The 16,312-nt window shown below is 44.0% G+C and overlaps 1 protein-coding gene across 1 annotated transcript in view; it reads right to left on the bottom strand.

Annotated features, from left to right (window-relative positions):
* Nucleotides 1-16,312, bottom strand: part of Tnfrsf19 (TNF receptor superfamily member 19) — a 90,410-nt gene that overhangs the window by 60,264 nt on the left and 13,834 nt on the right. The window contains exons 2-3 of the mRNA XM_032917956.1: nt 8,267-8,359; nt 7,847-7,957 (exon numbers count right to left, since the gene is read on the bottom strand). Of these exons, the coding sequence (XP_032773847.1) occupies nt 7,847-7,957; nt 8,267-8,335 (180 nt within the window). The 5' untranslated portion in view covers nt 8,336-8,359. The remainder of the gene's footprint in view (nt 1-7,846; nt 7,958-8,266; nt 8,360-16,312) is intronic.

Genomic DNA, 16,312 nt, shown 5'->3' with positions numbered 1-16,312 from the left:
TGGGGGCAAAGACAAGGACATTTGTTTTAGAACATGGTCCTCCGCCTGAATGTCTGGATCTCTCCGCTCTGCCTTGTAACTCCAAAGATCCTCACCTAAACTGACAATGCTCAAATGAAATAAAGTTAAATGTCTGTTTTCTCAGCAGCCCTAGCTAAACTAACATTCCGAATGTTCAACAGCCACAGTGGCTAGTCGTCCCCAAAGTGAGTGACAGACACACAGACCATTGTCACAGGCAATCCGCTAGACACCAATCCACTGGAGCAACGTCAGAAGGAGAAAGGTTACAACTCCGGGTGACTGAACCACTCCTGATCCCGGCCTATGGTGGATTAGCCACAGCAGTGACGAATGAATCAATCTCTGGGTGATCGTTGTCCTTCCCTAAGATGGGAACACTCACAGCCCTTACTTAGGCCATGTGGTGTGAAGATTCCATTCCTGAGTACCCAAAGCATCTGCCGACTTGCTTTGGTCATACCATCTGGCATCACGACTGCAAGATATCTACCATAGAATAACACGTGCGAGCCTGAAGGATGACTCCGTGGTCAAGAGCAGCGGCTGAAGTTCCAGAGGACTCGGGCTCAGTTCCCAGCACCCGCCTGGCAGGCGGCTCACAACCATCTGTACCTCTTGTCCCCGGGGATCCAACACCTTCTTCTAAATTCCATGGGCACCAGGTACACTCATGCATGCAGACGAAGCATGAAAATAAGTCACTATGAAACCACAGATGTAAAGTAAGTAAATCAGATAAAACAACAAAGCATGCATGAAAACCATGAATTTTGTTAAGAGATGTCCTTAAGGACACAACACACCCTAAACTCTCCAGGTTTCACAAGGGCTTGGTTCAGATAGCTAAGTTACAGTGGCACGGACGCACGTTGATCGAAATAGCCAACATATTGTCAGAGCTCCGGTCTCTAAGCAGACTTCTTGTCTAATAACGCACCGAAGGTGAAAGGAGGCTGAGACACACTGGTCCCATCCCACTGGTCCCATCTGGCACCAGCGTCTCCAGGAGCACGGCTCCAGCAGCCACCAGCAAGCATCAACTATATACCACAGATGGCAGAGACCTAACCAATGACAGGGAAGCCCAGATACCTTGAGGAAAAACAGAGTTGAAAGACTTACAAAGAAAATAATAACTTGGAGTAATAAAACCACAGGTGGGAAACTTATCCATCCTTGGCTACCCAAAGTTTCTCTGACTTTGGCTTGAAAACACAGACACATGCTTGCAGTGGAAAACACATTATGACCCTGGGGTATGATGATTCAGATGCCTCGTCCTTGAAAAGAGGAGGGTTGGAGATGTGGCTCAGTAGTGAAGCACTTGCCTAGCACTGAGACATGTTTAACATAGCGAAATGAATGGCCTAAAGCAGTAAGGTTAGCCAACAGCTCTTCTATCTAGGGGAAACGCACTTTATTTCACTCTTTAAATAAAATTTTAGTTTTTTTATTATTAATTTTATTCACAGAGCAAAAACCAAGATTAAAGACTCTATGAAATATATTACTTGTATACAAATTTATTAATGTGCAGATGTTAGATGTTAGAATCTTTAAGAAAAATTACTCCTGGTGAACGAGTTCATTCAATCCCTGGGCAAATGTACTGTACTGGGGGCTGAGTGGGCTGGAGAGAAAGGCAACCAAACTGTCCTGACAGGAATTGCCACTCTCAAGGGAACACCGTAGGTCATGTGCTAACGTGTCTATGTGTTAACACATCTATGCCACACCACGCACATCAAGGCCCTAGTGCTGCTCCCTCCCAGGGCATTGTGGGTATGGTATGGTTGGGTGGATGTTTCAATGCTTAGGGAAAACTGCTCTCTAGGTGTCTTAGTAATTTTTCTACTGCTGTGACAAAACACTATGACCAAGACAACTTATAAAGGCAATTGTTTGGGTTTAGAGTTTCAGAGCATCAGGGTCTGGTGGCAGTAGAGCAGGGTGTCAGGAACAGTTGAAAGCTCACATCCTGAACCACAAACAAGAGCACAGAAAGCACTGGTCACAGCACCCGTGTTTTGAAGCCTCAGAGCCCATCCCCAGTAACACGCCTCCTCCAAAAGGCCACACCTTCTAATCCTTCCTGAACAGTTCCACCCACTGGGGACCAAGCATTCAAACATAATGAGGCTATTGGGCCATTCTCCTTCAAACTGCCACACTGGGAAAACAGATCCCAGAGGAACCTGAAGTACAGAAATTCTTTTTGTTGTTGCTATTTTTTTCTTTTTATTTGATTTTTTTTTCAATAAATGTAGATCGAACTGGGAGCCTTGTGTATATGATGCACGTGCTCTACCACTGAAACAGATCCCCATTCATTTGCTTCTTTTACCTTGGGGGTTGTAGGATCCACAAATCAATTCTCATGGCAGATGTAACCATCTACGAATGTGTGTGCGTTACAGGAAGACACATCTAACAAGCTGAGTAAAACGATCGTGTAAGGTGACTGCAAAGATCATTTTGCATCAGTGAGGGGGGCAGAAAATAGAGGTTATTAGGGATCCAGGTCTGAGTCTATACTGAAGGCTCATAGGAGCCAGTGGGAACATGCTGACCAGAGTAGAGACCTCAAGTGAGAACAGGATGGGGAAGGGGTGGGTTTGGATGGTCAAAGGATCTTCTTCATTATTTGGAAAGTCTAGGGAAGTAGAAGAATGCTATCTTTTCCTTCACTCGCTCATTGAAGCCCAATATTCCCGTATCTCGTTCAGAGTTCAATACAGAAACTCTTACCAGGCAATCGTCTCAGAACTGTAGGTGTTCATTTTATAAAGACGGCCTGTTTTTTCTCATTTGTTTGTTCTTACCTGTTGCTGTTTTTGAAACAGGGGTCTGTCCCCCAAGCTGGCCTCTAACTCATGATTCTCCTGCCTCAGCCTCCTGAGTAGCTGGACTTATAGACATATACCACCATGCCCAAGTAAGACTTCATTTTGTTAATATTTTAAAAACAATTCTGTGAACATGTTTGAGAGTGAGATGTGTGAATGTGTGTGCGGATGCCAGACGCCAATATATTATACCTTTCTCATACGCGCAGAAGTTTAATATTTGAGACAGGGTCTCATACTGAACATGGAGCTCATCAGTTCGGATAGATAGGAGATGAGCTAACTCCAGGGATCCTCTTGTCTCTATAACCCTCATCCTGGGATTACAGGTGCATGCCACTATGACTGGAACTTAGCCTTTTAATGTGGTGTCTGGGGAACCAAACTCAGGCCCTGATGCTTGTATTCAAAGCCCTTTACCAACTGAGTCATCTTCCCATTCTGAGACATCAGCTGTCTCTGCACATCCTCCCCCCAACCCCGACCCTGTCCCCTACATAGCTTCTTCCATTATCAACTTCTTGTGCCTATAAGATGCTCTTGTTTCAGGCCACTCCATCTGCGATCACCATTCTATCACCCAAAGCCTCTGCTTCCCTTAGAGTTCAGTCCTGGTGCTGTATATTTTACAGGTTTGGATAACAGTGTATTGACATCTTGTATCCTACCTGCTCACCCCCTCTTCTCTGACTTATAGCAAAGACCAACCTTTATCTCCAAACTGTCAGCCAGTGTGCATTTGAGGCTCTCCATGCCTTTTCATAACTTGAATATCCATTCTGTCTTCAGTGCAGAGTAATACTTCTTTGACTGGAAGGTCTGGTTTCTCACTCGCCTATCATAGATAACTGAACTGCTTGCAGGTCTTGGTAATCATGAGTATACAGCTCAGCTGCTTCTATAACCATTTACAAGTTCTCAAGTTCTCTGGATAAGTACTAAATATAGGGTAGTTCCTGTGGTAATCTTTATCAGGTTAAGTAAATACCCCCTTCGTTCCTAGTTTACTGAGGGTTTTCATTTTGAATGGGTATTGAATATTTTTCAAAAGGCTGTTGAAATGACCCACGAGTTTTCTTCCTTAGGGAGTTGATGTGAGGGACCAAACTCATCCAGTTTAAAAAGTTAAACCAAGCTTGCATGGCAGGAACAAATCCCACTTTGTCACAATATTACTCCACCTGGTGATTGAGCATCAGGACAACGTGGAATATTCATGGCGTGAATTTGTTAAATATCTGTCGAAGATTTTCATGCCTGTGTTCATGAGATTTATTTACTGTTCTTTTCTGGTTTTGGTCATGTTTTTGTCTGCTTTGGGTATTAGGAGCTGTTAATCTGACACTCACTGAGTGAGTTTATGGTCTCTGCACCTGCGTTACAGGATAGCCTGGGGAATACTGGTCTAATTTCTTGATTACGAGTGACCTCCAGGCTTGGAACTTTGTGCATGGCAAGGGTAGTTTACTAACGATCATTGAGTGGACCTCCTCAGAAGACAAAGGCACTGGGAGACTGCTTTCTCTGGTATGTTTTGGTAGATTGTGTCTTACACAGGCTTGGCACATTTTGTGGGGGAGATTATAGATGTCAAACTTGCATGTCCACAGTCTGCAGCGATGCTTCCCTTCATTTGTGATATTTGTGGGGTGTGTCCTATCTCCTAGTTCCTCACTTAGGCTGGTTAGAGGGGTATCTTTGGTTTTTCTTTGTTTGGTTTTTAAATCTTTCTGAAGAATCAATTTTTGCTTTTGTTAATTTTCCCTTTTGATTTCCTGTCCCCCACCTTGCTATTATCTATGTTCTTCTCAGTTTGGACTCGATTTGTTCTTTAGTTTCCTAATACAGAAGCCTAGATAGTGGCTTTAGATCTTTTCTTATAAACGCATTAATTCTACCCACTTATTCTAAGTACTGCTTCATTTCATATCACACACTTTTTATAAGCCGGCTGTCATTTTCTTAGGAAAAGTACCTTTCTTCTGTCTTTGGTTTGTGGGTTATTTGTCTGTCATGGTGTTCTTTAATCTCCAGGCACTTGAGGACTTTTCCAACTATCTTCCTGTCCCTGGTTTCTGCTGTGTTCTTCTGTCTGTGGAGGGACAGACTACACTTAAACATTTCAAATATTCTTTTAAATGTGTTGGGAAGCACTTAACAGCCCCACATGTGGTCCAGGTTTCTGAATCTTCCATAAAATCTTGAGACAAATGAATATTCTGCTGCCACCGGCTGAATGTCAATGGCATGCCCTTTGATTGATGGAGGTGTTGCTGTCAGCCATGACCTTGCCGGGAGTCCGCTTGGTGCTCTGCTGGCTTCTAAGACAGAGATGTAGACGGCTCTGCTCTCCTGGAGGATTCGCTGCTGCTCACAGCCCCCATTCTCCTGGACTCCTGCTTCCTTTATCTCTTCCTTCCTTCCTTCCTTCCTTCCTTCCTTTTTTATTTTATTTTTATTTTCATTTTCATTTTTAGAGTCTGGGAACTCATTCTGTCATGCATGTTGGCTTTAAATTCAGGATCCCACAGGCTTAGCCTTCCAAGGGCTGGGATTACACCCCAGGGTCACATTCCTGCATTCTCCTTCAAGTTAGAAGGACAACTTCACACCACACAAGACTCTGGGCTGGCAGTTTTTTCTCTTGACCCTTTCCGCCATTCACTTTGCTTTCTTCCCTGCATAGTCAGATCCACTCCGCCTCTGACCTCACAGATGAGGAGCCCCTTCACTTCCCCCACTTTAATCTTCGCTTTGGCATCTGTTTTTGGAGGTGTCCACTGTTAAGTCTTCAAGGTCCAAGATCCTTTCCTTTGTGTACTTAGTCTGCCAACAGCCCATTAGAAATATTCTTTTGTTCTTTCTGAGGATTTCCACCTCTACTTATACTGTCCACCTATCACAAACAATGCCCACTTCACCCTGCACAGCACATCAGCTACACCTATTTTTAAATTCACTTTATGGTCATACAATTCTTCCGCTATGTTTGTTTCCTGTGTTTGCTCAGTCTCTTCAAGTTGTTTTTTCTCGTGCTTTGTTGTTGTTTTATTTTGTTGTTGTAGTTGTTGTTCATCATATACCTGATGAACTGGGTAAAAAAAAATCTATATAGGCCTTTAGTGTCCCTAACCCTTTCACTATATCTGTCTTTTTGTGAGTCTCTGCCCCTTCAAGGTGCACATGTGCTTGTGCATGCTCTCGCACACATACCACTCTGCCCCTTCACCCTCACCTCTCCCTCACCTCCTCTCCCCATCAATTCTGAGACAGGATAACTACAGAGTGAAGTGGTACTGGTCTCTCCCTCTCCTAAGTCACTTAGGCTCTGGTCACCTCCAGTCTCTCCCGAGGGTGGATCTTCTCAAGAGTAAACTGCTCTGGTCCTTTCTAAAGCCCACCTTGTTAGAAGAAAGGAATTCTCTTCGTTATGCATCATGAGAATCCCCTTGGGACCCTGGAGGCAGAATGGAGAGGCCACACTACACAGTAGGTGGAGGCAGAGCTCTACAGCCACCAAGGCTTTGGCCATTTGTCAAGGACAGTTCCAGCTTCCTGCCCCAGAGGGAGGTTGTCATTGTGGAATCTGCCTGACTCCCAAGGGCTCACTTCTCTTGGATCTCAGAGCAGCTGAGCCTTGAGTTTGTTCAGCTGCAGAGAAGCCCCTCTGCGTATGCAACCAGAGACTGTGGAATGATTTTCCCCCTCCATTCATAAAGTTTACAGCTGTTTGAACCTTCATCTTCTGGTCAGATCCTCTAGATATTTATTTTATATTTTCTACAGTCAAAAGACAAAGATAAGAAAACAAACTTTTAGAAAGGGTTTTCTCATCTCAGAATCCATGAAGTCCCATTCATCTTTTCCCTGTGTTAGGCAAAGAGATTCCAGGGTTGGAAGAGCTATCTGTTTCCCTCCTGGGTGCCTGGATGCTTGAATTTCTTTTCTGGCCATGGGCAAGAAGACCTGCTATTTATCCAATATGGCAGACCTGAGATCTGAAACCGTTAATACAGTCAAGAGAGACTGAAACCTTTCAGAGAAGATGTAGTCATTAACTAGCTGTCAGAGAGCTGGGAGCCATTTCAATCCAGACTCTAAGAGTCAGCAACCAGGAAGAAAAGCCCTCCCTATGGGACTTGTGGCATGCATAACTCTTTGTTTCCTGTTGTTTGTAGATCGTTGATCAAAAACCCATGAGGGATGATAAGACTCAGATTTAAATAAGAGTAGTCTGCAGGGGAGAGGGCTCGCCATTTAGAAGTTACTCCCCATAAAAACAAAAAACCCATTGTCTCTTTTCTAAAGGAAGGCTCGCTGAGAACAAAACATTACACCAGGTCCTCACAACTAGTAATGTCTTCAAAGGATCAGAAAATAAAGCAAATGCTGGGCGTTTAGCTTAGAAGAGGCCAAGAGGAGAAACTCTTGCTATGAGCAGCTGTGAGGAGGATTTCTCAATGAGCAAGATTTAAAATGCACAAGCAATGTGGTAAGATTCAAACACTGGCTTCCTTCAATACAGTGGCCTGCCTTGTCACATCCCATCAGCAACAGTAATGTTGATTTTAATTTAAGAAAGAGAAGTCCCAGAGAAAGCTAGTGTTTCTATTTCCACTCTTCACCCTTCGTAATTTGTTTACAGTAGAGCATTGGTTTTTTATAGCTAACCACCCCCCCACCAAAACACTCTGTCATTGAAATACTAAGTTGTAGACATCCATGGTGTTTGCAAAATTCTGGCTGTTAGAATCTACTCATCTCTAATAATAATAATAATAATAATAATAATAATAATAATAATAATAATAATAAAGGAGGGATTAGAGGGGAATTCTATTATATCTCTCTAAAGTGACATAATGAGCCAAGAATTCTGTCATGTTACCCAAAGTGTTGCTAACAGTCAACTAAAAGAATCTGGGTTAAAAGAATGCAGTTTGGAGCATAGGCACAAGCATGTACTTGATATGTACCTTGGACAACTCCATGCCAGGTCCACACTGTTTGCAGAGGACACAGTTTCCAGATCGATCCTTGAATTCTTGCTGTCTGCAATCTCCAGTTTCACAACTTGCTTTACAGGACTGCAAAAGAAAAAGAAAACGGTTCCCCACATGTCATCTTCAGCTCCCCGCTGCTCAGGGGTGTTTGTAAGAAAGAAATGCCATCTGCAGGGTGGCTCACACACACATGGGAGTAAAAACCACCCCGGCTGCCATGGACTTAATTTTCATCTAAGAAGAAAGGCTGCTTTCTGAATGAGTCCATGAACTTGGAATCTTCTCACTTCAGTCTGAGAGCTGAGATTGCAGGCATGGATCTCCCCATGCCCTGGGGCTATGATAGGAGTTCTTTCTCCACATTCATAGAAAAGAGAGAATCGGGAAACTTACCAAGTGACCTACTAGGAGAATGGCAGCAAAGAGCACCGTCCTGTCTTCAGGTAGGACCTTGAATGCCATGGCTCTTGCCAGACGTGTTTATCCCTGAAGAATGCAGGCCAAAGACAAGAGGGAAGACACGGTTAACATGCAAAGTCCTTAGGGACCACTCTTTACTTATTATATAGTGATGAGAGCACTACTGTTTGTTCATACGAGGCATTGAACGTTATTTATCTTTTAAATAGCTTTTTATTTTACTTATGTGTTTGGGTGTTTTGCCTGCATGGCCATCTCTGCACAGCATGCATGCATGGTACCCACCGAAGCCAGAAGAGGGTGTTGGATCCCCTAAGGACTGGAGTTACAGACAGTTGTGAGCTGCCATGTAGGTGCTGGGAACTGAACCCAAGTCCTATGGAAAATCAGGCAGTATTCTTAACACTGCTGAGTCATCTCCCCAACCTAAAAGAACCACCTTTTAAAAAGAGATCACAGGCCCAGAGAGATGCTTCAGTGTGTAAAAGCACTTGCTACCAAGCCTAAAGACCTGAGTTTCCAGGCCCCCAAGAACCAACTTTTATAGTTGTCCTCTGACTACTATACAGTGTGTGTGTGTGTGTGTGTGTGTGTGTGTGTGTGTGTGTAATAAATGTAGTAAAATTTTGTAAACTCTACTTACCTATCCAATACATGCAGAACTCCTACTGTCTCTGAATCCCCGTCTTACCTTTATTTTCTACCCAAGCCCTTCCAGTGACCAATCTACTTTAACCAGCAAATCACAGCCACACAATGGCTTGCAACTGTCTGTGTATAGGAAGTGTTTGACCAGGCCAACAAAGTATAACTGTAACAAAATAACACTTCTAAGAAGCAGTATGTCTCTAGCATGCTAATTTGCTTACTCCAGAGACCTTCTAGAACAATGGTTCTCAACCTTCCTGAGTCTGCGACCCTTTAATACATTTTCTCATGTTGTAAACTGTAACCCCAAAACTATTTTTGATGCTATTTCCTAACTGTAACTTTGCTACTGTTATGAATTATAATGCAAATATCTGTGTTTTCTAGTGGTCTTAAGTGACCCCTGTGAAAGAGTCATTCAACCCCAAAGGCATCATGACCCACAGGTTGAGAACCACTGTTCTAGAAGATAAATAGATACTATCAGTCTTCAGAGATGGGAAATTGAGGATCACAAAGCAGCTAGAGTCAGATGTGAGCCCAAATGGGGCAGTTCTAGGGCAATGCAAAACCCTCTATGAATGCAAACCCCGCACAGATCTGAGGATCATCAGCTCCCCAGATATTAAATATTAGACCTGAGTGACTCCTCCCCAAAGCTGGACAACACAGAATGAGGATGGGTGATCAATAAGAAGCCCATTTTAAAACATTTAAATGTCACTTAAACAAGAGAATGTAATGAAAGGCAGGGCATTTCAGTAAAACATAACCCAGCTTCTTGACACAAGCACAGTGTCAGGACAGACATCACTGAGAGTACTCTGAATGAATATAGATTTGAGATGAATTCAAACCTTTCTGCTTCTGGTCATATCTCTCCCCAAGCATATTTCAGACCTTCTATGGGCTCTTGTGCCTATGCAGAAGGAGGTGGGGCTAAGGAGATGAACTCCATTCCCTGAAGTAAACACACAGGTCATCTCTTGACGTAGTCTTAAGATGTAAAAAAAATGTGTGAGTCCCTATAAGTTAAGAAAGTGTACTTTTAATAGTGGAGCATAGTGGCACACACTTTTAATCTCAGCATTCAGGAGGCAGAGGCAGGTGTATCTGTGAGTTTGAGGCCAGCCTGGTCTACATAGTGAGTTTGGGGACAGCCAGAGCCACATAGTGATTCCCTGTCTTGAGAACAAGAAAAAAAAGTGTGTAATTTATATGGAATTACAAACTAACATGGCAAAGCAAATACAGGCAGAGCATTCCCCCCATGAAATGCTTAGGGCCAGAATAGTTTGAGATTTCAGATATCCTGTGGTCCTGGATATTAGTACACACACCGTGAGATAAACTGTGCTGAGCCTGAGGACTCAAAATTCATTTGTTTCACGTACAACCTAAACTCATCACCTGAAGGCAACTTTACAAGGACATTTTAATGACTGTTTGCATCAGAGAGTCTCCATCAGGTGGAATCCCCACTTGTAGCAGCTTGCTGGCACATAAAACGACTCAAATTTCCAACCTGCAAAAGCAAAGCACTTCTACCAAATAAGAGAAAAGGAATGGGTGGCCTGAGTCACCCATGTAGGTCATAATCAACAGACGACTCTCTAGTGACACTGTGTGAAGTGCTGGGAGGAGCGTGCTCAGAGCGCAGAGACCCAGGCATAGTGAGACGGCTCAGAAGGTGGTTTGGTTTGGTTTGGTTTGGTTTGGTTTGGTTTGGTTTGGTTTGGTTTGGAGACTCCAGCCCCAGAGATCCTCCTGTGCCTACCGTCCAGCACTGGGATTACCCTGACGTACACACAGCTGAGCCTGGCTCTTGATGTGGGTGTACTCACTGAGCCATCTCCCCAACCCTCCCATCAGGACCCTCAGGTGGTTTGTTCTCTATTTATTTTGAGATAAGGTTGTGGTAACTTGCTCCAGGCTGGTCTTGAACTCAATTCCTCTTGCCTTAGTCTCCCAAACATTAGATGTCTGCTTCAACTAAGCTCAGTCCAGGATACACTTCAACCAACCATGGCTAATGCACCTGGGCCTGCTGCAACAGAGAGAGTCAACACAGCAATGCGAACAAGACCAAGCCGCTCAACCTGTGGGGGGCCATGGTTCCTGCAAGCCAAACATCCCAGGAGGACTAGGGAGTCCTCCAGCACAGGAAGAGGTCTAGGGAGTCCTCCAGCACAGGAGAGGTCACTGATACAGAGTGTTTCTGGAACAGAGGAACTGCTATAAAGCATTAGCAAGCACTGTATATCATGTAACAGTATTGATTTTTAAAAAAAAATCTTTGAGACTTCATACACGCAGTGCATTTTGATTATACTTCCCCCAACTCCTTCTCCTAACTCCTCCTAGATTCACTCCCATCTTCCACCTCTCCCAACTTTGTATCTTTTTAAAAATAAAAATAATCTACTGAATCTAATTTGTGTTGCCCAGGTACAGTGGGTGAGGCCATCCACTGGATCATAGTCTCACCCTTAAAGAAAACCAACTCTCCCTCCCCCAGACGTCATTAACCATCAATAGCTTCTCAGTTAGGGGTCCAGGCCTATGAGGCCCTCCCCATGCTCGGCTGAATATCTCAGTCCTGTTGTGTCTAGAAGACACTTTATCCCCCCAGTCTTCCCTGACCTCTGGTTCATAGAACCATTTCATAGTTTTCCTTGATGGTCTCTGAGCCCTGTGGGAAGGTATAAGATACATATGTATCAGTGTGGCTGAAAACTCCATACATAGTTATCTTCTGTACTCTGGCCAGAGAATTAACGATTTTTGTGTTAATCTACAGCACAAAGAAACTTCTCCAGTTAGGTCCCAGAGCTGTACTGATCTATATATGGATTTATAAGGCTGTTTGCTACTATGTATACTTAGAATACGAATAGTAGCTACTATGTATACTTAGAATACGAACAGTAGCTATTATGTTTACTTAGAATATGAATAGCAGTACTTTTTAACCTCTGGGGCCTATGAACTCACCAACCATGGGTTTGGATTCATATTTACAATACTAGGTATGCATTTCCTATTGTGAAGCAGGCTTTACATATAAGTTCCGCAATCATTGGTTACCCCCATAACATCCATGCCAGTATTGCATCCCTTGACACATCTCGTCATACCAGTTGTTAATGGAGCTCATTGGGTTCCCAACTGGGTAAGACAGTTGATAACTTTCTCCCTGGCAGTCAACATAGCACCTTCCAGAACTGTGAAAGCTAACCAGCAGGAAGGAAGTTTCCTGGTCAGTATTTACTTGATTACTCCATTGTAGTGTGACCAAAGTATATGGTGTCTTCATCATTTGTATCTTTAAAACAAGTTCTGTTGGGGCAACTAAGAGCATGGCAATAGCCAGTTTTGTTTGAGGGTCTCCAGGACACCCAAAACCAACAGTTCAATGGAAGTTCCCTAAACCAGGCAGTGGGCGTTTTATTTGGCAACCAATGATTCTAGGAGGTGCATTATCTTCTGTGTAGGCTAACTCCAATTAAACTTGTGTGTGTGTGTTGTGTGTGTGTATATGTGTGTTGTGTGTGTGTGCATATGTGTGTGTTGTTTCTGTGAATGTGTATGTGCATGTGTGTGTATGTTGTGTGTGCATGTGTGTGTTGTGTGTGTGCATGTGTGTGTGACTGTCTGTCTGTCTGTCTAGAAGGCTTATAAAACAGTAAGCTTCCACATGGCTTTTCAGACATCCTTACCATTAGCTATCTCGCCCAGTTCCTTCCTCCACCCCACCCCCATCTGTACTTAAATGTCCAAGCATCCCTCCCATTTCTTCCCCTTTACTCTTTACGGTGTTTATGACTTGCTGTTCCCTTTCCTTGTATTCTGACTTTAGTTTGTTTTTTCTGAGACAGGGTGTCTCTGTGTAACAGCCCTGGCTGTTCTGAAACTTGCTTTACAGGTTGGCCTTGAACTTACAGAGATCCACCTGCATCAGCCTCCTCAGTGCTGACGTTAAAGGCATGTACCACCACAGCCTGGCAAGTTAGGACATTTTTATTGAGCATCAAATAATGTTACATGAGACAATAGTCCTTGAAGGTGCATCACCTGCCAGACCACTGTGGACACCCAGTGACCCCATGGAAGCCTTAGTGCTGCCTCTCGAGTAAGAACTAGCCCACTATATGCGCCGAGCTCTCACAAGGCCAAGCCCTGTGTTTATGAAACGCAGAATCCTTGCCTTATTTTAAGTAAGGATCTATCTCCATACAATGGGAGAGAAAGCCAAAGGCCAGAACTAGTAGAACTGAACAATGTCAAGTCAAATTCCTGCAGGTCGCCCCACACAGGGTCTTAGACATTCTGCTATGTCACTGCAGGGTTGAGTCTTGTGTGGCTGCATCCAATGACCAACTTCGTTAGAGAGAGGAGAATCACACCAACAAAGCTGCACCACGTGTATCGGAAAACAGCAAATGTAACCATTTTTCTGCTCGTTCGACCCAGAGTGAGGGGTTATGTGGTGCCTTGGGTGAGGACGGTACATCAGGAAGCAGCTCACAGCTCGGCAGGCACCATTTTCTCCTCCGTGCCTTTTATCCTGGCCAAGGAGCCCGTTAGAAACCAACAGAAATTCCTTGGCATTTATTTTTTTAAAAAGAGGGGAGAAATGAAATGAAATAACTAGTGTTAATAATATTTAAAATAAAACAAAATCAAGGCTATTTGTGAAATTGTTTTAAAACTTTAGCATTCAGGGTTGGGCTCAAAGACAGAAAAATATGTGTTTACGTTTCAAGATTCTATGTATCTGGCATTAATTTATCAAGTCCCCTAAGTACAAATGACTGTGCTTCTGTACCGATGGCCTGTAAGTCTGGACAGTTTGTAGTTTACCAAAATGTCCATGCTGGGAACACCTTCAAACCACCCAGCATCCACTTCTACAGGAAGGTACAGCGAAGTTACCGCTAGCTGCCACTTCAGGACAGGCACTCCTGCCCTTACATCTGCCTGCAGCCACACCAAGCAGGCTGCTGGTATCAGAACTAGGCCAGAATGAGAAGCTACAGGAATCCAAAGTGCAGGGCTGGCCCACATCCCAGCAGCTGCCCTGAAGAGGAGGCTCTTATACATACAGCCACTCAGCCTGTTCATTTGCCTGAATGGGCACTAATGCAGATGCGACCCAACTGGCCCGGCTTGGCAGGGACAGAAATGCAACAGGTGCTACAGTGCACACCACTGACACTTGCTGGGAATTAAAAAAACAAAACAAAACAAAACAAAACAAAAACCCTGTGCCACGTGTACTTGGGCAAACGGGGCCTTAGATGCTCAGAAAAGCTAAGCCCAGGAGACTCCAAGTCAGCCAGGCTGGCTGGACCTCGAGAGCATCCCTAAATCGATGCCTGCCCTAGGCTGACTGTCCGAGGGTCTGGAGCGGTGAATGTAGCCTGGGCATTCCGGCACGGCATACTATGACCTTCCCTTCCCATCATCCTTAGTTGCTTGCTTCTCTCTCTTAGTCGCTAGCACCTTGTTTAGCCAAGGCAATTCTCAGAATTCTTTTTAAATATTCATTCCTCATGTATATGAGTGTTTGCCTGCATTCGCGTATGTATAACACGTGTGTGCCATGTGTGTACCTGGTGCCTTTGGAGAGCAGAAGAGGGTGTCAGGTCTCCTGTACTAAAGTTACAAGGGCTGCCATGTGGGTGCTGGAAAGTGAACCCCGATCCTCTGGGAGAGCAGCAGATGCTCGTTACTGCCGAGGCCCCAGTACTTGGATGTTAAAAGCATAGTTTTCAGAATTACGAAGGACTTCTTTGAAGCATTAGCCAGCCCTGAGCCCTGAGCCCTGAGCCCTGAGCCCTGAGCCCTGAGCGGTGAGGTGAAGCAGAGCCAAGCACCGCTCGCCCCTCATGTAAGAACGCATCCTATTTTTCATCTCCTCCATTCACAGGGCACCTACCAGCCATGTGCGCTTGCCACCAGCCAAGGTGTGGGGACTTAACGGCTGGGTCATCAATTTTACTCAAGAAGTATAACTCACACAGAGGGTGTAATTGATATACGCTAAGTGAAGACTAAATTAATCAGAGATAATATTTTATCTTAGAGTTGTAAAGGGTCAAACAATAGAAGCGGAAGATGTAGGCCAATAAAACATTAAGACTATAATCGAGTAAGCCTGTGCACCTGCATGCAGGGCTTCAATAAGGCGTCTGCCTCTTGTCTAAAATACTTAGGGGGCTGGGAAGATGGCTGACTCCATGGAGACCTGGGTTTGGCACATACAAACAGATGCTGGCGTGGTAGCCAGTGCTGTAACCCGCGCACTGGGGAGGCCCACACAAGAAAAGCATGGATCCCACCAGCCAAATGGTCTTGTCAAAATAATGAGTTCTAGGTTCAGTGAGGGACCCTGTTTCAAAAACATGGGATTGGCAAGGCACAGCCACTAAGGGTTCATTCCTATGGAAGACTGATCCTCTCTCTAGCAGCCATTAATTGCCTGAAGCTATTCATCTAGGGGTGAGTCCTGTGACACATTCTCCATCCAGGTTGACGTTCGAGTGGCGTTGTCACTGCTTCCATTGTGTTCATCATGTCAATGCATTACTCTTGGTCGTTAGGAAGAAATTATCCATAAAAAACGAGGGAAACTGAACTTGGTAAAGATCACAGGAGCAACTGAATAAACACCTATGTTTTTAATTAACCAAAAGTATTTTATGCATTCTAAAATTATGCGGTCACCAAGAAACCAGTTGAGCTGAAGAGATGGTTGATCAGTTAAGAGCACTGTCGCAGGACCTAGATTCAACTCCCAGCACCCACACAAGGGGTTCACAACCATCTACACCTCCAGTCCCTAGGAATCCCTCTTCTGTCTTTGTCAAGGACCACATGCACATGGTACACAAACATACATACAGGCACAACACCCATACACAGAATTTAAAAAAAAAATTAAATTAAAAAGCAGCCTTTACTATACAAGTGCCTTAAAGTAATGAGATTTGCCTTATGAACTTAACATACAGTCAATTTTCGTATACGTCCCATTAAACATAGAGAATGTACACCTTTATGGTAGGTGTAGGGTCATGTTGTCCATTGCATTAATTGTCTATACAATACAAAACTTGCTCTGTTTGATATTTAAAATGATGAGATAGGGGAAAGCAACCCACAATACACGTGCAAGCGCATACAACTCCAAAATAAAATAAATGCTTGGGGCCAAAAGCATTTTAGACTTGGTAAGACTTCAAGTTTTGGAAGATGGCTGTGGACACAGTAAGTTGACTTGGGGTTGGGACTAGGACTAACCATTAAGTCTGTTTATGCTTTATGATATACCATACAGCCTGAGGATCATTTCTCTGCATTTCAAGT

This window comes from Rattus rattus, chromosome 12 (assembly GCF_011064425.1).
Source record: "Rattus rattus isolate New Zealand chromosome 12, Rrattus_CSIRO_v1, whole genome shotgun sequence".
Lineage (NCBI taxonomy): Eukaryota > Metazoa > Chordata > Mammalia > Rodentia > Muridae > Rattus > Rattus rattus.
This window is presented reverse-complemented; position numbering and strand designations above follow the sequence as displayed.